At 43.2% G+C, this 27,330-nt stretch overlaps 1 protein-coding gene across 1 annotated transcript in view; it reads right to left on the reverse strand.

The window, feature by feature from the left end:
- Window positions 1–9,790: 9,790 nt before the first annotated feature.
- Window positions 9,791–27,330, reverse strand: part of npr2 (natriuretic peptide receptor 2) — a gene marked incomplete at both ends in the record, with an annotated part of 42,093 nt that continues 24,553 nt past the window's right edge. The window contains 11 exons of the mRNA XM_084442608.1: window positions 9,791–9,853; window positions 10,288–10,379; window positions 12,392–12,490; window positions 13,335–13,509; window positions 14,053–14,121; window positions 19,766–19,889; window positions 20,564–20,710; window positions 22,819–22,987; window positions 24,859–25,014; window positions 25,120–25,279; window positions 26,393–26,464. Of these exons, the coding sequence (XP_084298734.1) occupies window positions 9,791–9,853; window positions 10,288–10,379; window positions 12,392–12,490; window positions 13,335–13,509; window positions 14,053–14,121; window positions 19,766–19,889; window positions 20,564–20,710; window positions 22,819–22,987; window positions 24,859–25,014; window positions 25,120–25,279; window positions 26,393–26,464 (1,326 nt within the window). The remainder of the gene's footprint in view (window positions 9,854–10,287; window positions 10,380–12,391; window positions 12,491–13,334; window positions 13,510–14,052; window positions 14,122–19,765; window positions 19,890–20,563; window positions 20,711–22,818; window positions 22,988–24,858; window positions 25,015–25,119; window positions 25,280–26,392; window positions 26,465–27,330) is intronic.

A 27,330-nucleotide genomic window follows, 5' to 3' on the forward strand; every position in this document is an offset into this window, starting at 1 on the left:
GGCTCTGACCTGAGGGGGTGGAGTCTCACCACCACGCCACTATCCACGCCACGGGCCCCACAACTCAACCCCTGAGTGGGCTAGAGACACAGTCTTCATTGGTGGATGCATGGAAATTGACCAGAGGTCACTGTACTGTCCCCGACTAGCTGTGACCCAAAGGGCGGGGCCTAACCAGCACGCCACTATCCACGCCACGGGCCCCACAACTCAGCCCCTGAGTGGGCTAGAGACACACGGTCTTCACCGGTTGAGTCAGGTAGGTGGCCCGGAGAGGGGTACACTGTCCCTGACTGGCTCTGACCTGAGGGGGCAGAGTCTCACCCCCACGCCACTATCCACGCCACGGCCCCACAACTCAGCCCCTGAGTGGGCTAGAGACACATGGTCTTCACCAGTGCGGGCAGGTAGGTGGCCCGGAGAGGGGTACACTGTCCTCGACCAGCTCTGACCTGAGGGGGCGGAGTCTCACCACCATGCCACTATCTACGCCACGGGCCCCACAACTCAGCCCCTGATTGGGCTACAGACGCACGGTCTTCGCCGGTGGGTGCATGGAGATTGCCTGGTCCATAGTAGTTCTAGCAGTAGCTGTTGCATACAGCTGCAGCAGCTAGCCCACCTCACATTTTCTCCAGGAAATGTACTTTCTAGTTATTATTATTATTATTATTATTATTATTATGAATTGCATTTATATAGCGCCCTTCATGATACCCAGAGCGCTTTACAGAGTCCAGTATTCATTCAGACACAGTCATACCGGTGGTGGTAAGCTACATCTGTAGCCACAGCTGCCCTGGGGCAGACTGACAGAAGCGTGGCTGCCAATCAGTGCCTACGGCCCCTCCGAACACCACCAACATTCATTCACATTTATACTATTTGTGGGGTCCGTGGCGTGGACAGTGGCGTGGTGGCAAGATTCCGCCCCCTCGCGTCATATTGGGTCAGGGGCTGTGGACCCCTCTCTGGGCTACCCACCTGCCCCCACCGGTGAAGACAAGTGTGTCTCTAGCCCACTCAGGGGTTGCTGCCCTCCTGTGGCCGAAAACGGTAAATGCTCTTGTGGTAGCAACATAGAACTGCAGGTCAACAACGGGACGGAGGCACATAGGGAGTAAGCCAGGGAGGGAACCAGGGAGTGACAACTGCTGGACATTTGCTATCCTAGGTGCGCTGGCTTACAGCCACGCACAAAAAATGATACTTGCTAGGCAGGTAGATAGGTTGACAGGCAGGTAAGCTATCCAATCATTTCAAGTTGCCAACTACAAACGATTGGACGCACTTATTACAGTCCTGTGACTTCAACAGATTACAGATTTATTTCATTTTAGTGTCAGAGCACTTCATTTACTGATGGCTTCAATTACTGATGGCTGAATTACAAAAAATATTTATAAATGGCTTCTGAGCCAAACTGCACACTGCACCTTTAGCTTTTTCTGTTATCTGAAAATGAAACCCTGACAACTATGTCACACAAATGGTCAACATCAGTCACACACAGAAATCCTAGCAGGATATGCCGTGTAGAGGTAGACCACTACAGACATTATTAACTGTCTGAAGGTGGTTTATTTCACAAGAAAAGTTGGTGTCCTCAGTAAAAGTTGTGGAGACAATGTACTACACACAATCTACACAAAGACTATCAGTTTGTGTCATGTCTATCACAATACACAATCAATATATTGTACTATAGTAGGCCTACTATAATAGACTATATACTGTATTATAGAAGCCTATACATTATACTATAGTACTATTAATTACTTATATGATAATTGAATTAATCTGCATGCAGCATTCACTCACAGAGCCGTCTTTTTATTCCTCAGATCTGAAATATTAGATGAAAGTTTTTACCAGTTGGAAATGACTGTGTTGTGAATGTTCACCTTTAGAAGTGAGCAGACATTATACCGTTGAAAACTGCTGTAAAAAAAAGAAAAGATGTTTGTACTTGATGCATCAAAAGATGAAAACCCCACAGCAGGGGTTTAGCTGGTCTGTCTGACGCCATCCTGAGCAGGGATGGAAAAGACTACCAGAAATTGCTTCCAATAAACCTCAACACTTGTATTACGAGGGATATGGATACAGGACAGACATTAATTGATCAAATAAGGAAAATGAGGAGGCAGGTTTACTCATGAGAAATTGCTTTATCACATTTCATTTAGGATAGTAGGCTACTCTTTAGATCCGATCCCACAGTTTTTTTTTCAGGGGGTGGAGGAGGGGGTCTGTGTAAATGTAGTCTAAAATGACTTGTTGCCATAGCTACCTCCTACTAATCCCTGCGGAAAGCTGGAGAGCAACACCATGAAACCTAGAACTGTCGTCTGACTGACAGAACACATGGAGATGTGTGCCAGGCTGTATGTGGGCAGGACCTCTGCATGGAGGGGGCTTCTAAACGCTGCTCCTCTGGAGGTGTAAGAATGCTTCCTCTTCCCTATTGGCTTTCTTAGCTAGATACACTGGGAAAATGGGTCTTTTTTTCAGCGCTGCTCAGTTGTGGCAGGGTTAGTTGAAAGGCAACAGCGGAACGAAGGAAAAAGACCTAGAGACAGGACAGATCCTTTACAGCTTCTGTGATGATGAATAGCATAAACAAACACGACACAGGAAGAATACTGTGGAGAAAGCATACCAATGAATACCCCCCAAAAACGATATTATATCAGTGAAGTAAAAAAAAAAAGTGTTAATTAATCATTATTCATGAACTCGATGTAATTTAGTGTAGCCTATTGTCACTTTATTGTGCTGCTTCTAAATTGCTAGAGTATTATTTTCTGAGAGGAATAACAAGGGGGGATGCAGAGTAGCCTGTTTGAAGGAATTCAGAGTGACTCAGGAAAACAACATCACTGTCCACGAGTTGCCTTATATGTCCACATACTGGGTGAAGGTTAGTTCTCAGCTGTGTGCGGTACAGGCTGGTCATCCAGCTGGTCACTGATAGGTGTGCTGAAGCTGGTGTTCTTTTTAAACGGAGTGTCTCTGGTCCTCTGTGAAGTCATCCCCTGAGACACAGCGAAAACACGGGTCAGAATATGGCACTAGAATACTACAAAAGATGGATATACACTATTATAAATGCATAAATCAGTATCAGTAGAGTATAGAAAGTAGAAAAACAGAAAACCTCAAATGCCATGTACCTGTAGAGAACATACTGTACGCAGTGGAAAGATTTATTTGTAGAATACCAGACAGAACCGTGCTGTAGGAGGTCACAGGTCACAAGGTCACGCTGATGACCACAGAAAAACTACAAATAGAAACGCTACTGTCCTCTGACCTTGATGAGAAACATAAAATACTTTTGAATGTTGTTGCTTTTCTTCAACCAATTTATTGCACGACAATTTATTGTATTCTCTTTGTGAGACAAAAAGCAACAAGGTAAATGGACTGCACTTATATAGCGCTTTTCCACCTTAGCGGCACTCAAAGCGCTTTACAATGGCCTCTCATTCACCCATTCACACACCAATGGCGGTAGCTGCCATGCAAGGTGCTAACCTGCTCATTGGGAGCAATTTGGGGTTAGGTGTCTTGCTCAAGGACACTTCGACATGTGGACAGTCAGAGATGGGATTCGAACCACTGACCCTTCGATCACTGAACGACCCACTCTACCAACTGAGCTACAGCCGCCTCTGTCGGTACAAGGTAGTTTACTGTATGTACTCCGTCAGAGAAAATAAAATGCATAATACTATGGTGTGCTACTCAGAAAATAACTAGGAATAAAGGTAAATGGATCATTAAAGCACTAGTACTTACCATATTGTTTCACTGGCTTTATTAGCCACCTACTGTAATAATAAAACCATCCTCCTGTGCTCTGTCTGTCTGTTATGGAGCAGACAGGGATGGTCGTGCATATTGAGGTGAAATGGAATAAACAGACCAACCTGAATGAGCCGATGATTCTCACTCCAGAAGGTAATTGCCTGATCTTTTTTGTAGTTGTGCTCCTTATCACAGCAAAACAAAAATGTTGGAGATTAAAATTCTATCGAGATACGGTATGTTCTAAATGCTTTTGTTGCTGGTTTTAATCAAATTTAGGCCTACAGTTCTCTGTGCCAAAATGATGTTGTTATCCTGTTGATGGAGATGGGATACCTTTGTTGGCCTGTGGAGGTAAGGCTGAAAGCCCTCAATGTTGAAGTCCTTATGAGTGGTGGAACAGAAGTCTGTTTTGGGGGGCACTGGGTTGAATTCTTCATGCGTCTGCTCACTGTCAGATAAGGAAGACAAACAAGATCACCGTGAGAACCAGCACTGGTATCTTTATCACTTTAAAACATTCTGTCACTGTCTCCCATTCTTTTATCACTTCCTACTAACTTCAGACATACTATTACATCAGAGGAATGTCTGAATGCCAGGCCACACAAGGATATAGCGCTGGTCATATTCTAGCTATTGTATGAGCTATCATTGGGACATTCTTTAACATTATGCGCGTTACAGCAGTCTAAATGCCCGAGTTATTCCTAGAGATGTAAATAAATCTGTCCGATTTTTAGACTTTCCAGCACAATTTCACAAAGACGGACTGCCATGTGCAACAAGAGTGTGACACTGTCCAAACCACTGCTCTGGTTGGAGTCCATTGAAGGGGACTAAACTCTTTTGTGACTGTGTGGTTTTGTATGGCACAGAACACTGGCTATGAGACAGTCTCCCCTTGAACAATACGTTGTTATTTTATCCTGTCTTTCCGAGAACAAGACCTGTAAATATTCCCACCAGTTCCTCTCTAGTCGTGAACTGAACAGTGTTGTCACGTCTAGCAGTGCAAATTACTTCCTACAGTAAGAATTTAGGACTAAAACTAAGCTTCCTGTAACTGTTTACGGCTCCCTGTTGAAGTTGCCTGATGAAGACCTAAGGGTCGAAACTTTGCGTATATTTTCAATAAAGTGGACCGGGAGAAATCAGTGTGCGGATCTTTCCTCTCTTCTCACATTCCTGTAACTGTTTACCTTATTTTCTTGAGCAGGTATTGTTCCAGAAGTTCACCCCTTATGCCTGAACAAATAAAAGACGGACAGCAGTTGAAAAGTAACATAATCCATGAAGTGGAGCAACATCCATGGATTCTCTGATTAATAGCCCCTAGACACCAGGTTGTGTGAGTGAACGTCAAACCAGCCATTTAGACAAGAGTGTATTTTACTGAGAACCTCAAGTCCTCAGAGATGTTACACTTGAACGCATGCTTGGAGGATGTTCCTCATACACTCGCCGATATAATTCTTTGAGTCCTACTGTATACGCCCTGAATAATCTGTTCAGGGTTAGGCTGGATGTTTAATCTGTCATTGACGACATTCACGACATTTTCACTATTAACTACTAATAAAGCAGTGAAAGGACCTCATTACACAAGCGCCTTAATTCTGATATTTTAATACATATATTACTTTTGAAGGGTTTCAATTTTTCTCATCTTATACACACCCTTCTGTCTCACCCCTGGGTCCTTGGGCGGGATGAAGGCTGCTCTCACCGTCGTGACACCTTGAACTTTAGATGACTGGTCCATGGTGAGAATCCCTTTGTGACCATTTCTGTGGATATGAGCTCTGGGCACCTCTGTGTCAAGAGCTGCAGTGGCCCTCTGAATTAACAGATATTTCCAATTTTAATCAAAACAGTATTGTTTTGTTCTTGTTTTCAATTACGCTTAACATTATTTATCTAGCTACATGATATGGTTGTCTACACTCCTATGACTTCTATTAATTACTGCACACATTCTCCCTGACGAGGTTTGATGAGGAGGATAGCAATAAAACCACTTTTGCTTGACAAAATGGATCATCAAGAGGGGATATCAAACATTCTTCTCATACCATCTTTCTAGCCTCTTTCCTTTGTCTTCTTTTGCTTCACTTGTTGTTTTTGACTATAACGTTAACTTAGCTAGTTAGCAAGTGAAAGCGAATTTTAGGAACTGCGGCTAGCTTTAACGTTAGCTGCCTATCTAGGTAACAGTTAGAGTAGCTAGCAATCCAACTCACCTCCTCTACCCAATTATCCAACAGACATTTTCCTACTGGTGTCTGTTCCACAGTGTCCGGTGTAGCCATTATCCTTTCATGAGTGAAATGACAATGCGAAAATGTTTTATTAGATACAATTCTAATTACTTTATGAAAACTAGCTAACGTTAGCTAGTCTAGCTAGATCACTTATTTTCATACTCTGCGGTCTGTTGTGGGAAGTGTAACCGTGACAACCGTTATGACGTTTCTCCTTAGTCCACGAGGTTCCAAGTCGTTTGAGTTGTACTGCAGTAGGCTATGTTAAATCAACAGGTTACTAAAAGGGTTACTTTTTATTCTGTATTTTCCTATATTATGCTACCTATTAAGATAAGTAAAACAAGGGACAAACAATTTGACTACAATGTAGCACCAAATTTCATTTATCATGGTGCATGAATGAATGAATTTATTAATTAATCCTTAATAAATCATATAATTAATCCTTAATCCTGTAAAGGTCTTAGTTTACCTTAATCAGAAAGTTTACTGGCCAGGTAGCTTACTACATACAGTACTCATGTGCCACTTATTGGATTACCCATCCTGTTTTGATGTTTGCGTCCACAGTCTTACTTCAAAACCTTGTCCTCCTCAGTGTTTGCACTATGCAGTAACATGACATGTAGTCAACACATGCCCCAATAAGGGTGGATGGATTTGTCCTGAGATATGCCCTTGGTTGTGCACAAAGCAGCCAGTCATGGCACGTTTTCTCCTTGAGACCCCAGGGTTGGGAGGGTTACACTGATTCCTAACAGCTGTCCAGAGAATGGAGCAAAGTTTAGCCTACTCAGAAATGTAACCTCAACCAAATAGACTGATGATTGTGTTTGTGTCTAAAACGTGTGAGTGTGTGTGTGTGTGTGTATGTGTGTGTGTGTGTGTGTGTGAGCGTGTGTGAGGTGTGGTGTGGTGTGTGTGTGGTGTGTGTGCGTGTGTGTGTATGTGCATGTGCTTGTTTGTGCTTGTGTGTGTATTTGTTTGTGAGAGAGACATAAGGAGAGAGAGAGTGAGAGACCTCGCTAACAAAGAAGTCAAGTAGGCTATCACAACAATACCAAGCAATTTATGCAAACAGCCCATAGTCTTTTGGGTAAATGTGAAATATATGTTATACATTATATTATGTATTATTAACTGTGTTGTATAATCCCATATGGGATGGGCCACTTTGGGTGGCACGACACGCAAATAAAAATTAATTCATTCATTCATTCATAATATTTTGGACCTCAGGTAATGGCTGTAGAGAAGAAGCTGTCCTCTGAGGTACAGTTAAGGCAGATCAAGAAGATGCTTCTGTGATGGGAGGAATGGAGGAACATAGTCAGGATCTGTCTACTTCCTGACAGCTGACCACCCTTATCCTTCCAAACAAAGTCCCAGAGGAATCAACAACAGCCATATGCCTCCAGCACAGCACAATATGACTTTTCATTTAAAAGGAAATAACATATTGTGTAGATTAAATAATCTCAATTAAAGCATAGAAACATCCATTATCCAATAGCTGTCCTTCTTACTAGCTATAGCAGCCATCTTGTTTTATACTCTATGTAAGTCATCGTGTCATATGTCATCTCACAGCCCTCGTTCATCTCCGGCCTTCAGAACGTCTTCTTTTTCTCAACATGCTGGTAAACTGGACAGCTTAATAATTACTGCTCTTATAATAATAATAATAATAATAATCATCATCTTTATTTATAGAGCCCATTTCAGACACAACGTGCCTCTCAATGTGCTTTACACAACATAATAAATACAAAATGCTAATAAAATAGACAACAGAAAAAACAAACACACACAAACGTAAAATTCAGACATGAGAAAACAATGTAAAATAGGAATGACATTATGCTAACAAAATTAAAAACCTGCATTGTTATTATCCAATAGGAAATGCCCTTTTGAACAGGTAGGTCTTCAGATTTTTTTTTGTCCACGGTCCAGGATTCTTGGACCCCATAGTGTTTTGTTGTTATACTGGCTCTGCATTTGTTCACACATTCAGTATTCATTGTGGTTGCATGGCTTCTAATAGCAATAATAATAATAATAACACATAAAGCAGAATTATGCATGGTTAATGTATTACATTATTGTAATTTAGATGCTTTTATCCAAAGTGACTTACAATAACTTGCAAGAGCTAGCGTAGCAAAATATAAATACAATAGGTGCTTCAGAGGGAGGTCCTGGTAGTACTTCTTGAAATTCAGTGAAAGAGACTGTCACACTGCTGTGATATGTCTGACATGTTAAAACCACTGTTGGATTTCATGCACATTAAAATATCTCTGAAATGCTCTGAAAGGGACTAAGCAGGTGACAGTGCTAATATTAGTCTGAACCCACCAAGGTACCATAGCAATGTCAATAGAAGGACCATTTGTAAAGCCATACTGTAAAGCAGATTTTCCTAACTTCTAGTTACTGGGGTTTCCCTTAAACTGAGATTACTAATCTAGTTTTACTATTAGAAGAAGAAGAAGAAGTATCTAGCTCTGTTCAGATTTTACAGCATATATTTTAAGAGGGCAGCTAAGGAGCAATTAATAATTCACAGTTAAATGTGTGATGAAATATATTTTGGTAGCCCTGTTGACAGGGTTTGTGACCCAATTCTGAAAGCGCATCTGGGCAGACAGACACTGTGTGGCACCATTTTGTTTCAAAATGAATAAATATCCCCATCATTATACTGGTTTTTGCTTATATAGAGTGAATTGTGAATATTTATTAATTTGATTATAAATATGAATTAATTGATAATAAAATCAGTGAACCCCACCATACATTGTGTTCTTTACCTCATGCTGGGGCAGGAAATCTCTTAAGAACCAATCAGAAAAAATCTACACAAATATGCACATCATATGACTATATTGACTTCCTGCCCGTGGCCTGCAGCAGCGCCGTCTCCTCAGCCATCTGAGAGGAGAAGGTCCATCCCTGAAACGCTCATCCCGAGGTCTCTTTCTCGTGTTTTCCTGCCGTGGGACATGTCCCTTGTTTTCTGAGGGGCTTTAGATTAGGTCTATTATGTTGTAAAGCACTTTTTAACAAGCATGTTAAATATTTGATTTGATGAATATAGCCAGTTCTGTATTTTACTTAGTTTATTGAACAAAATATCTTACAATATCTTGGATATACATATATACATGTATCATCTTGTACTGTATAACACCACTGTAGACATCTGCATTGACATTGATCATAACACTGTGCCTCCATCCTGTATGAATGCCTGGAAATATTTAATACATTATTGACTTCCAAACACATTATACAAATCTTAATATAGAAAGCACAAAAAATAAGAATTTATCGTCAAAAAGTACTCACTCCCAAGACAAGAAAGGTTCTTCATACAAAAACATCTTTACAATTTTTTGCAGTTACAATAATACTGCAGGTAGTAAACATACCTGGAATTCCCTTTTCAAAAAAAGTCCTTATATTTAGTAAATACTGTGTTGTTGGGTTGTTGTAGGTGGGGAATCACCTTCAGGACTTATTCTAGAACAAATAAAGCAGCGACTTGGCCACTCAAGCCTTTGTGGTTGGCTCCACCCCGGCTCCCCCCCGGCTCCACTCCGGCTCCCCCCCGGCTCCACCCCGGCTCCCCCCCGGCTCCACCCCGGCTCCCCCCCGGCTGCACCCCGGCTCCACCCCGCCCCCGTGTGAGATCAGCAGGCCTCTCAGATAACATACACATCGGTCTTCTCCCCCAAAAGCCAATAGGTTCTCATCTTGCCTTTTCCCTGGAACAACACAGAAATCAATATGGTCATCAACAGAGACGAGCTGGTGGGGGTTTATAATTCACAACGAGGCAGCTCGAAGGATGACCCTGACGTTTGGCATGGGCCTGCTCAAACTCATCTAACATAACATGATGCTGTTCAGCGGTTCATAACCAGACTTTTATGTGTTTCTTTCACTTCTCGCAGAGAGTATGGCCATCCTGGTTTACGGCAGCCGTAATCTGAGGGTTGTAAACCTCAAGCTGAAAATGAGTCTTTTTCCCCCCATAAAACATTACATTGGGATTATAAAGACCACATTTCACATTTGCGAAAATGTCTTTCGGTCACCAAAACAATATTAATCTCTTATGGTGCCATATTGATAAATGATAGGCGATGTAATATTGCACTTCAAGACAACACTTGCTTTGCAACATGTTGAATCTTACCTTCATTTCCACGTCTCCTCGTAACTGGAGATCAAAATAGCCGAACTCGTCCAGCACCTCTTTAGTGGCTGAGGATAAGTGGATCTTCAAGGCTGTGGAACACATCAAAGGACAAGGGACAATCACAGTGAGTGCCAGGGTGACAGAAGGTACTCTTCACCATTAACAAGACATTTACCCTCTCGTCCAATAGGACGGCCTGATCTACAGTCTGGGTCATGACATCACAATAGTGGGGGATCCGTCTACATTATGTGTTCAGGGAGAAATGAGACATGTTCATGCGTAACATCGAAATGCCCAAGTAGTATCTCTTTGTTGTTTACAGTGCAGTTGCAAAGGGAGGGTATAACTACTGCTGGCACTGGTCTCTCCTATGGGTATAGAGCACTGGTCTCTCCTATGGGTATAGAGCACTGGTCTCTCCTATGGTGTAGAGCACTGGTCTCTCCTATGGGTATAGAGCACTGGTCTCTCCTATGGGTATAGAGCATTGGTCTCTCTTATGGGTATAGAGCACTGGTCTCTCTTATGGGTATAGAGCACTGGTCTCTCCTATGGGTATAGAGCACTGGTCTCTCCTATGGGTATAGAGCCCTGGTCTCTCATATGGTGTAGAGCACTGGTCTCTCCTATGGGTATAGAGCACTGGTCTCTCCTATGGGTATAGAGCACTGGTCTCTCCTATGGGTATAGAGCCCTGGTCTCTCATATGGTGTAGAGCACTGGTCTCTCCTATGGGTATAGAGCACTGGTCTCTCCTATGGGTATAGAGCACTGGTCTCTCCTATGGGTATAGAGCACTGGTCTCTCCTATGGGTATAGAGCCCTGGTCTCTCTTATGGTGTAGAGCACTGGTCTCTCTTATGGTGTAGAGCACTGGTCTCTCCTATGGGTATAGAGCACTGGTCTCTCCTATGGGTATAGCGCACTGGTCTCTCCTATGGTGTAAAGCACTGGTCTCTCCTATGGGTATAGAGCACTGGTCTCTCCTATGGTGTAGAGCACTGGTCTCTCCTATGGGTATAGAGCACTGGTCTCTCTTATGGGTATAGAGCATTGGTCTCTCCTATGGGTATAGAGCACTGGTCTCTCCTATGGGTATAGAGCACTGGTCTCTCATATAGTGTAGAGCACTGGTCTCTCCTATGGGTATAGAGCACTGGTCTCTCCTATTGTGTAGAGCACTGGTCTCTCCTATGGGTATAGAGCACTGGTCTCTCCTATTGTGTAGAGCATTGGTCTCTCCTATGGGTATAGAGCACTGGTCTCTCTTATGGGTATAGAGCACTGGTCTCTCCTATGGGTATAGCGCACTGGTCTCTCCTATGGTGTAGAGCACTGGTCTCTCTTATGGGTATAGAGCACTGGTCTCTCTTATAGGTATAGAGCACTGGTCTCTCATATGGTGTAGAGCACTGATCTATCCTATGGGTATAGACCACTGGTCTCCCCTATGGTGTAGAGCTGGTCTCTCATATGGTGTAGAGCACTGGTCTCTTTTATGGTGTAGAGCACCGGTCTCTCCTATGGGTATAGAGCACTGGTCTCTCCTATGGGGTAGAGCCAGGCAGGAGGCCAGTCTGGGCACAGGGTTTATCAATAATGCATTTCCAGAAGCTCCGAGCAGGACGTGACTCAGTCAATCGATACTGTGTGATGAGCTCGCTCAAGAGGTCCGGCCACCATATCTGTGTTTCTATCAGTACAGCGCCTGTTCAGAACCCCTCAGAACTTCAGTTTCCAACATTGCATTTCTACTTTAGCCATCCCCTGGAGCTTAACATGAAAAAACGAGGAACTTATCCACAGTTTTACAGTCATAATTAGATGGCAATGCAATGTCAGCCACAAGCAAACTTTTAGTCAGGACCATCTTTTGCAACACTGTATGTTTTTTCAGAATGATCACGCGAGTAACAAAAGACATATCCAAGGACATACCCACATAAGTAACCACAAATAAAGAGCACTTAAGTTTTCCTTGGCTGAGTCAGGGAAGATAAATATCAGTTTTTCCCCAAGTGGATCCTAGAATGGGACGTTTCGTTCCATGTCGCAAGCGTTCATTCTAAGAGCTGACTGATGAGAAACTGACACTCACCCTCTCCGTTCGACTCCATCCGAGACGCTGTGTTGACAGTATCTCCAAATAAACAATATCTGGGCATTTTCAACCCCACCACTCCTGCACACACAGGTCCTGCACAAAAGAAATAATACTTTAATACATACGTCTGTGTGCTCTATGGACAAGCATACTATGGTGTGTTGAAGAGCTCTTGTCATTCCCATGATCGCCTGTCTCAACGGTTAGGTTACGTGGTTTTAAATAGGAGGATAAAGAAAGATATGACTGAACTCAAACATGTTCTCGATGCCAGCAACAAGAGAAGATATTAGCACAGCTCAACGACCCACGCACACACTGTAAAGTCCTGTCTTTGAGGAGGATGTCAAGTGTGTCAAGAGTATTAATACTGCCTCTGAGAGATAGCCTAATACTCAGGTCAGTGTGCTGTGAGAAAAAGCATTGCTTAGTTTACAATACATGTCTTGGCCTCATAACGACAGTGTATTTGTCCAAACGGTGCTATTTAAGATGGCCACCCGAGATTTCCTGACTGAAATATGCACCCTGAAAACAAGATGTTGTTGTCATCTGTTATTTCACTTCTACACAGATTACAATAAGTGCTGAAAAATCACCCCAGGCACTCATGATTCTGGATACATCAATGTGCAGCTGAATCACAAATAACATCTCGGCTTGCCAACTATAATTACTATGTCTTAACATCGTAAGTTATTTCTCACGCAATAAAATAATGTCAATGGCTATGAGAGATCATGTCCTGTGAGATTTATGAAGCTTTGAAAGCTTGAAGTCTTTGTGATTGATTATAGGTGTTTAGTGCAGTGGTTAACATGTGAAAGCCAAGTATCGGGGTGTCCAACAACTGTGATCCATTCCTCTGGGCAGAAAAACAGCTAACAAGCTTCCCTACAACAGTAAAGAATAAGCCGGTTTCAATGTGAGGTCCTACCTGTGTGTATTCCTATCCTCAGATGGAGCTGGTCGTTGGGTCTGTGTCTGATCTTGAATGTTTTCACCTGTTCTAGTAAGGCTAAGGACATCCCGGCGATCTCCCTGGCGTGGAGTTTACCGTTCCTCACCGGGAGGCCCGACACCACCATGTAGGCGTCGCCTATGGTCTCAACCTGAGAGCCAGGTGACAAGTTCCAGATTAAACTGGGTCATATGTACAGGTACACCATGTACGGTGAAATGCTTACTTGAGAGGTTCTTCTCACATAGACAGTAAAAACAAACAATACGATAAAAAAACAACACTAAAACAAGTACAGCCATCAACCTACCACTGATAAGACTATTAGGATTGCAAATTTCAAGGAATTTCATTAATTGATAAAGTTAACCTTAGCAAACAATAGTCGATTAATTGATAAGAACGTCCCACGCTGGACTGCGCTTTGCTCGCTTCATTTTTGTGTCTTTTTCCACTGTCGTTGAAATTCCCCAGCATCCGAATTAGCCTTCACTACATGGCGGGGCGCCCTCATGTGCAGTCAGATCTTAAATCATGATTACATTTCACACAACTCCCATTGATAACGTCCGTTAAAAAAAAAAGTTCTATTCCATTAACGAGTAAACAAATCTTACTCAAGTAAATTCTTATCGGCAATTAATCAATAGTCAATTAACTGTTAACATCCCTAGATCTCATCACACAAACTTACCTTATATACGTCAAAATTATCGATGATGGCATCAAAGCAGGTGTAGAGATCATTGAGCAATGTCACAACCTAGGATGAGAGGAGGAGCTTAGGTACAGAGCGACGGTCGAGCAGCAACAGAAACATGGAACATGAAGTCAGAAAATGTCCAACTAAGATTCTAGAGTGTCTAGATATTCCCCACTCAGCTGCCTCTGGTCAACTGAGATGTGTTTCTGGATTCATTCCCAGGGTTCCTTCAGATACTGTAACAAGATTTTGTTCCACCATTGAAAGGAATAGAGAGAGAAACGGTTTATTGACCAACCTATTTGCATGAGTAAAACTCAACAGAACAAGATGTTCTGAATCCCACCGATTTTGAGTTATAGTTATAATGTAAGAGATTTTGAGTTATAGTTATAATGTAAGAGATTTTGAGTTATAGTTATAATGTAAGAGACTTTGAGTTATAGTTATAATGTAAGAGATTGACTGTTGTGCAGGAGGAATTCAACTTCTGCTATTCCCATATACAGCAAGAGACTTTTGTTTGTCTCTTGCAGTTCCCTTAAGTGGCTGAAAGTCAAATTCGGGATTTTGTGTACTTCAGGCAAAAGACAAATTGATCTCAGGGACTTAAAAAGGATTAACATGGTGGTTGAATGTGACTCTTAATAATAAAAAACGTTATTTGTATAGCACCTTTCATACAAATAAATGCAGCTCAAAGCACAGAGAGTATGCATGCATGGAGTGCTTCACATAAAAATAGACAGATAAGATAAGAATTCAAGTAAAATACAGTGTAAGAATGACAATAAGATGGAAGATAAAACACAGGGCACGTAGTTGACAAGGGAGTTAGCAACGTAGCTTGGTCCTCGCCCATTAAGGGCTTTGTATATAAAGAGTAGGACCTTAAAATAAACTCTAAATGTTACTGGAAGCCAATGCAGAACAGCTAAGATTGGGCTAATGTGCTCTCTCCTCTTGGTTTGTGTTAACAGTCTGGCTGCAGTTTTGAAAGAGCTGAAGTCTCTCAGGGTTTTTTGGGGGGAGGCCAGTGAAGAGCGCATTACAGTAATCGTAATCTAGTTGGCTTGAAATAAAAGCGTAAATCAATTTTTCTGCATCCATTTGATTTATAAATGGCCATACATTAACTGTTTCTTAGGTGGAAAAATGTGGTTTTCTTCACCTTGTTAATATGGGACTTGAATCCAGACCAAGATTTTGTTTTCTTTTCATTACGAGTCAAATCAGGTTTAGATAGATAGATATCAACTTTATTTATTTGCTGTTTAAGCAAACATCTTTCTATGTCTGTAAAACAAAATATCTGATTCTCATTCACTCTTAGGAAAATGTACATTTTCTTAGACTGGATCCTGTAGTAAGCTATTACATATAAATTAAGGTGTGATTTTAACCATTTCAACTCAGTTACACCAACAACATGCATTAATGCACAGAGGCCTGTGCTCTCTGAGCACCTTTTCTAGTTTATTTTATTATTTAGTAATTTAAATGTATTTTAAAGCATATTTTTCTAAACCTTAACTATAAAAGTTCCCTCAGTCTGTCTGGGCGTGGTCATGAGAACTACTGTATCAGCTCTGACTGACGGACCAGGTCCCCACTTTCTACATACTGTTTTTTGTTACCATAGATACTGTACCTCCATGATACGCGCTCATCTTGGGAGGATGAATTTTCACAAGCTACAGTAGCTAACTTAGTATTTCAAATAGCGATAGCTACTTATCCAATAAAAAAATTCTAGCTAGCTAGCCAAGTTAAGATAAAAGCTGCAACATCCTTATGAAAACGAACTAGCTAGCTGATGTTATCGATAACGTCACTTTATTAAAGAAAACTACCTGGCTAAGTGAATATAACCAGAAATAGTCTAACAGTCCTTAAAAAGCACTCTAATTTAAGTTAACTTAATGTTAGTGAAATGTTTGCATTGTCTTGGCTGTGGCCACACCTCTTTGGGAGGAGGCAGGTGTGGCCACGCCTCTTTGGGAGGAGGCAGGTGTTGCCACGCCTCTTAACCCTAACCCAACCACAAATTATTATAATTATTATAATTGCTGTAGGAGAGCCAAGCTGTTGTATACAAAGCAGGGCTTAAAAACGAAATTATTTTTCAATCGGTTCGCTCCGAGCAGAACCAGCATATTTAACGTTTCCGTTCTCGTGTTCCGCCACCAACATAGCGTTCCTGAACCGGTTAAGAACGAAAAATAACGTTCCGTTCACCGTTCCGGGGGTGTTAGCCTATTAAGACTCTACAGGCCTACAGTATTTCTTGTAAGGTAGGCTATAACCTAATCAACAAGTCTAGGGTTGTGGTGGCCTTATTGCCAACAATATTAGCCTTGGTGATGTGTGCTGTAGTGTAGCCTTGTTGATTATTTTACAAGAAATACGCAACATTAGTCTTATTCCCGTATGCCCTTAATCCACACCGTAAACTATGCACAGGTCTATCTTAAGTCATCATCATAGCTCATCATCCTTTTAAAAATATTTTCTTGTACTGTTGCTGCAAGCTATTTTATTCTGCGCCTGTAGGCCTATTGTTTGGTTTTATTTCGTTTTATGTTTTATGTTATTTATAAATAATTAGTCACCTCATTCATTCATCTGCGCAATCCCTATTGTTTATGCTGCGTTCCTTTTGTATGGGAGCTCCGGATTTGGCGCCTATACGCCTAATACGTAGCCTATCGTCTGGCATCCGCGGTCTTTAATATTATAGTAATTTAACTTATGCTATTCAATGATCAGGATTGCACGGCACATTGTCACTAAAGTGTGCTCATATTAATGAATGTAGCCTAATCATTTGGTTTGTGAAAGTCAAGACATGATGGAAATCTGTGCAACAATAGGCTATGACTAGATTCCAAGAGGCGCGCTCGCTTTCACAGCCTAATTGCCGAGTAGAACTCTGAAGGAGGCAGACCATTAAATTCGCAAAACATAGGTTTATGCATACTAGTATACATCCAAGCAACTGTCACAAAGTACTCCGTGTTTAAAATAGCCAAACCATACTTGGAGCGAGATGCGCAACGAGTGAAAATTGGCTTCCGCTGAATGTTGGTTATAAATATAGAGGAACGTTATTGCAGACACACAGGTCCATATAAAACATTATATTTGCACAGTAGGCAGGTCCATATAAAACATTATATTTGCACAGTAGGCTATTATTTCTTTCACTTTATTATTTGCATCATTCTTTGTGGACCAATTTTGGAATAAATTTGCCTTCGAACGTTATTGCCCACTCTGACATCCGCGGTCTTTATGTGAAATCTAGTTTTAGCCTACTGAAACATTACAGGCTATAGGCTAGCCTACTCTTCTTCAATTAAACAAAATAAATCACATTGATATCTTTGCTAAGTAATAAGCTGTAAGGACATGCTGAACTACTGTTTTGCACTGGCAAACAAAGGAGAGTGTGTGACAGCCCTGCGCAACGCGTGCAAATTGGCTGCCGCTGAGTGGTTGGGAAACATCAAGAATAGTCATGCATCTTAGCTTGCAGAGTTTGAGAAACATCCTAAATTTTTCTAAATAGCACTTGTAGAAACTTGTGAATCCTGTTTTTAGACTAGTCATGTAATCGGTTACAAAACCACCGTCTAGTCGTCAGTGAAAATAGTCGCTGCGCACATCCCTAGTCTGAACTAGGCTATGGTGTGTTGTTGTAATATCTAAATCTCTTCATTTCGCTAAGCAAGCATTTAAGATCCTGACTGTGAAATAACAGATTTAGGGGCCTAGGCTACATTACAAAAACAGGACAAGATGTAGGCTAAAAATTTAATAAATTTAATTTAGCCTATTCGGCCATAAAAGGCTCAGCTTTCTTCTTTTTTTAAATAATTTTTAAGTTATATAGGCCTACTACAAAGAACGAACAAATAACGTTATTAACCGGTTTTAAAGATTTCAAATGAACGTTTCTGTTCTGGAACAATTAAAGACCATTTCGTTTTCGTTCCTGTTTCTGTTCCTCGTAAAATACCGTTCGTTTTCGGTTTTCGTTTCCGTTCCCTGAACCGGTTCGGAGCCTTGATACAAAGACACACGGTTTTCACAGAGGTGAATCACTTATCCATCTTGATTTAGCATAGCAATATAGTTATATATATTTTTTTTTTTTTAAATCTTAGAAAAATATTACTGCAGCTTTATCAGTCTGGATGTGATGTCATGAATACTCCTCATTTGAATGTTTTGGTTGTGATAAGAAGGCTGTACACCATCACAACTTTAACTGTACTTGTGGTGCAGTATCGAAAAGCAAGCATTGTTTTTCAATGTGTCTCAAGAGTTTTAGAACAACCAAGCGTGTCTGAAGGAACCAAATGTGTTGAGTCCCTGAAGTTGGACTGTAAGTGTTCCATCTAGAGGTGGCTGGGTGTTAATCGTTTCAGGACTAACCCTGGACTCACACGAATGCGTTGCTAGGCTTTGCTTCAGCGCCAGCGATATCTCAAAACAAGTCAAGAGGGAGGTATTTTGATAAACTGACTACATTTTGAGAATCTACATAGTTACTTTCTCGCCTGAAAAACTGTTAAAATGTTAATAAGTGACATAGCAACCGTCGTACAGACAAAATTACAACAGTTGAGTAATGGCGGCGGACGAGAGGCATGCGTCTCATGCGAGAGGCGTCAGGCAACATGGAGTCTGGATGGCGTGAGCTGCCTTGAACTCCTCTCTGGAAGTGAGCGAGCAGAAACGCTACAGAGCTCAGTGACTCAACGCTGCGTCAGTGCACTCCTACCACTCCAACAATAGTACTATTTTCAGTTTGGACATCTGGGTGGGTATGCTTGGGAACTATGAGACATACTGTACTTCTGTGATAGTGAACACTTTTATTGTACATGAGTGGGGTTGTGCTATAGCACGACTCAATGAAATCACCTCTCCGCGTTCCTCTCTTTCAATAATAGTCCAATAGACACCCCTGTGTCTGCTGTGGATGTCGTAGAATGTCCATAGGATGCCCTCTCTCCTATGATGCTTTTTTAGCCTCTCTTACTCTGAAATGTAATTTAATGTAATGTATTGCTTTATAAATGTTCTTAGCAGGTAGACAAACATACTCCTGGAGCTTGCCCGATCGCCTCGTTGAGAGGGGTCAGGGAAGAATTTTTACAGCTCACTTATCTGGCCCCCGGGTGATTACTGTTTTTTTGCTTCCCTCTGGAATATGTAGAGAGTGGGTCGTATGCCCACCTCCCTTGTTCTCTGTAAAGCGCATTGTGTTGCCTCTGGGTATGAAATGCGCTATACAAATAAAGCTTTGATTGATTGATTGATTGATTGAATAATGAGCAGTTGGACCAGCCATTTTAAAGGTTTCTTGTCATCAAAGTAATCAAACTCTTATTGTGCCTTGAACACTCTGAGTGGTGGAAGCACAGTGTCGCTCAATCACACAGGTGAATTTATGATTCAAAATGGCCGTGTCCAAGACATGCTGGGTACATTTTTCAATCAATCAAATCAAAGCTTTATTTGTATAACGCATTTCATACCGAGAGGCAACACAATGCGCTTTACAGAGAACAAGGGAGGTGGGCATACGACCCAAATTTTTACTTACCAGAACATGACTGGTTGCACAAGGAAGAAGTGTGATAAGCTGCAGTGTGAAAAACAGTTAGCGAGGACGGCCGTGTGCGTTCAGTACCTGCAGCGGCGTGCTCTCTGCTGACATGGATGTGAAGCCCACGATGTCACTGAAGTAGATGGTGACGCTGTCAAACGCCTCGGCTTGGACCAGCTCCCCTCGCTTTAGCTGCTCTGCTACGGAGCTGTGGAGATGAGAGGATTCAGTGCTGGCCAAGGCACACAAGGGTGGGTGACTCATACTTACACAGTACTAATAAGGACTTCATTATTATCCTTAGAGTGGATCCACAATTACAGTAAGCCTGGAAGCGTCATCCTAAAATGAATTTCATTTTTATGTTATCATAGCGCTGCTAATTAATCTTTTCCACTAATTAAAAGAGCTTCAGGCACCATTTATGTAGCAGTAGCAGCGAGCTAATCTACTGTATGAGTCAGGACCAATGTGCTGAATTATGCAGTGAGAGAAGGTCTCTCAGGCTCTTCTCTGTCCGTCAAAAACGTTTTAATTTGGGCAAATCTGGAGAGATAATTGGGGATTAGAGATAGACAGCTTGAACAGAGGAGGGCTGAATCTCTACGCCTGCTTCTGTTGTGAAAGCCCTTGATTGCCTTTCTCTTCCTAATTCTGGTTCATGAGGAGGTTTGCTTGTCAGGTCCTTTCATCTACAGTCCTCTTGAGAAACAGGGAAACGTGGATCGTGAGATATCTGATGAAAGTCTTTCATCCATAGGGATTTAGAATAATTAGTTATCATAACGTGATGCACAATAATATCCTCACAATTCTCCCCTTTTGCCCGATAATCTGAAGCTCTGACTTCTAAAAGAAATAGAAATCCTAATCTGTTCTCACTGTGGCAGGATTTGGTAAAGTAGATTTTCGGCTTTTCTTTTCTCGTCCAGGTAGGCTTGGGTCCGATCCTCCACCAGGTTCTCAAGGTTGTTGGCGTACTGTTCCATCCTGGACAGCAGGTTGTTCAGGATACTGGTGCTGCCCTCCCTGTGCACCAATCAGAACCGGGAACCTGAACGTTATTCACTCCATTTCCATCATCAACATCAACACTGTACTTGCTTGGTGTGGTTTGAATGATGAACCATGTAAATATTATAACATCTTGTACATCACATACAGCGTCCAGAAGCCGTCTCATAAGCATAATATTTTTCAGGCGCAGATAGAGCAGCATGGGGTCTCAGAAGCAGTGTTGAGTCATCCACCATCATAACAGAACAGCGTATTCACTGCTGGGCATCTCCCTATGACTTACAGCACAGGTCACTCATCCTCGCACGCCCACACGGGGAAGCAGAGGAGCAAAGCCTTCTGGGTAGATACCAAAGAGACTGTACACCGCTCACACACAGCGCACCACAGACAGGCACTAGCTCTGAATCACAAAGATACCAGGGAGAGATACTTTCATAGTCTTCAGCCTACGCAATCCCAACTGTAGAAATTGGGCAGCATCGCCCACCAATGCATGTAATTGATGAGATGGAATAATGGTGGTCGAGAGAGAGGTTGGTCCGTTCATGGCGCGTTTAGTGTCAGCGCTGGTGTGGGTTGAGTCCCATGGTTTACAGCTCAGCCACAGACCTCGCTCTCCGCCGTGTCCTTCAAACCAGGCCGCCACGCCCACCCAGATCACACGCCATCCATCATGGGGGGTCGACAACGTACATTAACATAATGAAAATAACAGGCTGAGAGTACATTAGCGCTGTGTCTTCTGAGGTGAGAGAGCCTCGGCTCGGAGAGAGGCAGAGCTCACATGCCTCTGAGGGTCGTCAATCACGCACGTCTCTCCTGCTACGCCAGCATCTCTAATGGCAGGTGGCCCTCCATTTCCCAGACTGCTTTGCGGCTGTAATGTGGCTATGCTAACGCCAGCGTGACGGACAGAGCCTTGGAGAGCCTAATAGTAGCACCTAGCCGGTGGAGGACATGGTGAAACACAACCGCTGTTGTGATCTCAAGTCACGAGGCTCAGGACACAGGAGACGACAAAAAGAAAAGAAAAGACCAAAGCAGACGCTGAGGGACAACTGAGAGGCTCAACCAGGGATGAACAGCAAACACAACGTCTTATTTCACCAAACATCTGAGTTCATTTCCCAGGTTGAGACTCACTCTTCTGTATGCTTCTGTGTGTGTGTGTGTGTGTGTGTGTGTGTGTGTGTGTGTGTGTGCGCGTGTGTGTGATGGTGGAGAGGGAGCTTTCATATCTGCAGGTATAGTACAGTATGTGAACCACGTACCATCTTTCTTTCTCTAAGAGTTAATGGATGGACTACTCTTATATAGCGCTTTTATCCAAAGCTCTTTACAATGAAGGCCTCTCATTCACCCATTCACACACACATTCACACACACCAATGGCGGCAGCTGCTACGCAAGGTGTTAGCCCGCTCATTGGGAACAATTTGGGGTTCAGTATCTTGCCCAAGGATACTTCGACATGTCGCCAGGAGGAGCCGGGATTCAAACCGCCGACCCTACGACCATTGGGCGACCCGCTCTACCTCCTGAGCTATACATATGCGCGTCTGTCATCGCAGACATGAACCCCTGAACCCAAACATTGATTGACGGGTGTATGTCGTGAGATTATTGGCCTAAAATCTAAGGTACCCGTTGTCGTCATTGCACGTGACCTACCGTTTTCAAGGAAGTACCAAATTATATACTTTGATATAAGATTACAACAAAAGTAGAATTTTGAAATTTTTTGGCATACATCGTTGAATAGGTGAACACTATGACCAATTATGTGAACCAAAAAGGGACAGAGTGCTTTTTAAATTTCGGTGCGACTTTAAATCAAATAATTATTCATTCATACACTGCACTGTAACTTTTATTTTTCCTGCATTTTGTTTTAAATGTCCTTTTTTGCATTTCATTTCATATGACCTTTTGTGTTGCACTTTGTCTTGATGCTTTTAATGTCTCATGTAAAGCACTTTGAATTGCCTTGTTGCTGAAATGTGCTACAAATAAACATGCCGTGCCTTGCCTTTCCATCTGTGAACGTCCAAAAGTCTGCGCAAGTGTGTGATGAAGTGTAATTGATCAAAAAGAAGAGCAGCCATTTTGGGTCTCACTTGTTGAGCTTGGTGATGTAGATCTTGACGTGGCTGAAGTCGGGGCGCTCGGCGGGATCCTCGGCCCAGCAGCCCTCCATCAGGAAGGTCAGCTCCTCGCAGTGGCAGCTGTTGTCCGTGGTCGGCCGGAAGTAGGGCCTCTGACCGTTACGCACCTTCTGGACGATCTCTGGAACACCGAGCGCAGGGAGAGGGAGGGTTATGAGCGGGGAGTAGAGAGGAGAGAGGGGAGAGGGGAGAGGAGAGTGGAGAGAGGGGAGAGGGGAGAGGGGAGAGGGGAGAGGAGAGTGGAGAGTGGAGAGTGGAGAGTGGAGAGTGGAGAGTGGAGAGTGGAGAGAGGGGAGAGGGGAGAGGAGAGTGGAGAGAGAGGAGAGGAGAGGAGAGGAGAGGAGAGGAGAGGAGAGGAGAGGAGAGGAGAGGAGAGGAGAGGAGAGGAGAGGAGAGGAGAGGAGAGGAGAGGAGAGGAGAGGAGAGGAGAGGAAAAAGGAGAGAGGAGAGGGAGAGGGAGAGGAGAGAGGGGAGGAGAGAGGAGAGAGAGGAGAGGGGAGAGGGAGAGGAGAGGAGAGGAGAGAGAGGAGAGTGGAGAGGGGACAGTAGTGTGTCAGTGTGTTTGCGTGCTCGTGTGTTCAAGAAAGATCTAGAAATGTAACATCGAGTAGATCTCCACTCCATGGGCCAGGATGCAAAGCTGGAAATGAAGCACGCGGACCCAGAGATTAGTGCATAAACCATCCTCAGAACATCTATGTTTCTTCAACTCGAGAACGAACATGACACGGACGCTCTCTGGGTAAAGACGGAAATCTATTAGCCAATCAGAGAGAAGTGGAACCCAGCAGGATGAGAGTTCTTGAGGACGGCAGCTGTGCAGTTTGGATGAGGATGTATTCACTGTGACTTCCCTGTCAGCGGTCGGTCCATCCTGTTTGAAGAGGCAATCATGAGGGAAGTTAGCAAAGACCGTAATTACATCTGAGTGGCAGAGATGCTGCCCATCCTCTGGGACACGACCGAGAGACAGATGACTCAACCAGGACAGAACAGAACAGAACCAGGACAGAACAGAACCAGGACAGAACAGAACAGAACTAGGACAGAACAGAACAGAACCAGGACAGAACAGAACCAGGACAGAACAGAACAGAACAGAACAGAACCAGGACAGAACAGAATCAGAACCAGGACAGAAAAGAACAGAACAGAACCAGGACAGAACAGAACAGAACAGAACAGAACAGAACAGAACAGAACCAGGACAGAACAGAACAGAACAGAACAGAACAGAACAGAACAGAACAGAACAGAACCAGGACAGAGCACGCTGTTCACTGCTTCACTGATTGATAAAATACTTGTGATGCCGGGCTCACACAACAGGATTTTTTTAACATTTCGAAATCGGGTTGCATCACACACATAAAGAGAATCTTAACAGATGTTTTTCTTGCGAATCACAAACAAGCAGGTTTGTAAATACCATCTCATCACACACTACAGGATATAGGGAGCAAGGGATTCGCCGGCTTGCTTGTAAAGTAGTGATGTAATAATCTAAATATCAATATTTAGCTGGGTGGCCCAGATGGGTCTGCGAGACAATCGGGAGGTAGAAGATCGGATCTGTAAACCCCTCACATTACAAGATGATCTGGGCCAAACATCTGTACCAACCAACGTTCTAGAGCAGATTCCTCCTCCTCTGTCGGGAGGGGTGAATCAGGGATAAATCAGCCCAGTTCTGTAGTGAGGGCCTGGGATAAGGCTATTAGCTAGTAACACAGTGAGTATCCTCATCCTAGACAAACATACTCCTGGAGCTTGCTCGATCGCCTTGTTGAGAGGGGTCAGGGAAGAATTTTTACAGCTCACTTATCTGGCCCCCGGGCGATACTGTTTTTTTGCTTCCCTCTGGAATATGTAGAGGTGGGTCGTATGCCCACCTTCCTTGTTCTCTGTAAAGCGCATTGTGTTGTTGCCTCTGGGTATGAAATGCGCTATACAAATAAAGCTTTGATTGATTGATCCTTAGCTGAGGGTCACCTTTAGGGCTCAGGTCCATGCCATCCACATAGAAGGGGCCGTTCCTCAGGGCAATCTCCTGCAGGATGATCCCAAAGCTGTAGACGTCCCCCTTCTGCGTCCCCTCTGGGGGGTGTCTGTCATAGATCAGGAGCTCAGGGGCTGTCCACAGCTTCTCTGAAAGGGACACAAGGTCAGCGAGGGACGACGTCCTCAGCACTTACACCCTGAATAAACACAGGCAAGTGAGCGGCCACCTCAGAACAGACGGCATTGACCTACTTGCGTAGAGCGCGTATGAGTCGTCGTTCTCGCAGGACGAGCGGAAACTGGCCAAGCCGTAATCCGTGATCTTCAGCACAAACCGACTGTCCACCACGCAATTAGATGACTTCAGATTTCCATGGGAACCGATGTAGCTGTTGTGGAGATAGTTCATTCCCTGGGAGAGCAAGCATCAGATGGAGCGTTCAAGACAATGTTTTTTCCAACAAGCTATAATACACAAAAACATATACATCTCATGCAGAAATAATGTTTTGAGCTTGATTAATGGAAATAAAGTGAACATTTTGCATAGAGCCATGTTTCGAGTACGTTCAAGGGGGAATTTCCTGTGGAATTAATACATGGATTTCCAATTCCTATTGGAGTCTTACTCCACTCTCCAGTACAAGTTAAATATTTGGGGAACTTTGTGAGTAAAAATCCCCCTCAAAGGCCTTTTTGCTTACTCCAACGTCACTGTTATTGCCTGCTTAAAGCACTTTGTTATCTTTGCAGCAATTTAGTTTGTGTACTCTACGAGCACTGGGCTCCACCTTAACATACTAGACTATCTATCCAAGATACCATCTCAAACAGAGAGCCCCTTGTTATGGCAGGCTAGAAATAAGTATTGAAAATACATGGATGATTAGTTTTGATTAAGCGGAAGGAATTTAGTGGTGTGATTGTGATTCTGCTGCTCTGAAGATCTGGGTCATAGTGTACGATGATGCCAGTACTAAAACCAGCCAGCTGATAGAGACGCCAGTCCTCTCTTCCCTAAAATGCAGTTTCAGACATTAAGGGTGATCACAGCCCCCCTCAGAGATGCTCTGGACCACTGGTTCCCACCCTTCTTCCCTAGAGCCCCTCTAACTTACACCTGATGGAATTTGCACCCCCCCCCCCACCCCCACCCCCCCTCACAACGACTTGGGGGGTAAGCAAATTCCATCAGGTGTAAGTTAGGGTCCAATGAAGCGCTTCGACAGCTTAGCAGTAACGTCAATGTTGATGCGATTCTGAGTCTCTGATTAATTTGTTTAATTTATATACGTAGAATTGTAGTTTAGTAGGCTTTTGACCATATCAGACATAATCATGTATTTTGTTATAACTGTGTGACATGTCAATGAGATGATTCTTAAACAAATATTTGTCTAGCTAAACATGATATTAAGGCCTCAATTTATCTGAGGCCTGGCGCACCCCCTGCGATCGTTGGAGCCCCCCTAAGGGTTGGGAAACCCCGCTCTAGACGGGTGAGTGTTGAGGTGAGACCAGATACCTTCACGATGTCGTTGATCAGAGAGTAACGGAACATCCAGTCCAAGTTGATGCTCTCATTCTCCAGAATATCCTGGAAAGAGAAAACTACTCTCAGCTCTTGCAAAAATTGGCAAAACACCGGGAACATAGTAACATAGTAAGAATATGAGAAAACAGGACGTTTATCCAACTTCAGGTTAAAAGATTATCGAGGGGAAATGAAAATACAGAATATAGATTCATTGAAAGAGACAGACAATAAATTAAACATCAGTTTGTAGAGAAAAGCAACCCCATCTAGACAATTTTACGAAGCGTTTGAAAAAAAAAAAGCAGAAGTATGCATCTATGAACAGGCATCTTCAGGTCATGTATCACGAGTGCTCTGTCTCCCCAGGACAGATGTGGACATGGAACTAACGAGTGCTCTGTCTCCCCAGGACAGATGAGGACGTGGAACTAACGAGTGCTCTGTCTCCCCAGGACAGATGAGGACGTGGAACTAACGAGTGCTCTGTCTCCCCAGGACAGATGAGGACGTGGAGCGTGAACCCGAGTCCGCAGGCTCCTCTCAGCTCTCAGGGGCTGAGCCGCCGAATACGGCCAGAGACAAACCAGTTACTGTTCGCTCCGCCCAAACCCCCGTCCCTCTACACAACATCAAGTACAGCCATCTGTCTTTAAACCAGACATATTGTCATATTTGAAAGTTATGCGTGATATACAGTACTTCAAGGTATGTTGTTTCCCATAGTTGTCTGCTCTTCCTTTTTTGGCTTTCAGGAGCAGCCGGTCCAGACAGAGCAGCGCTGGCCCAGATGGACCAGAAGGTCACAGTCTAAATACAGTACAGAATCGTCCAAGAACAAGCTGACTCAAGTGCATCAAGAGTCAATGGATCATGAACCATAAACTGGAAAATAGCAGGCATGTATTATCAAATACATGCAGATAAAA

This window comes from Borostomias antarcticus (assembly GCF_949987555.1).
Source record: "Borostomias antarcticus genome assembly, chromosome: 8".
Classification (NCBI taxonomy): Eukaryota; Metazoa; Chordata; class Actinopteri; order Stomiiformes; family Stomiidae; genus Borostomias; species Borostomias antarcticus.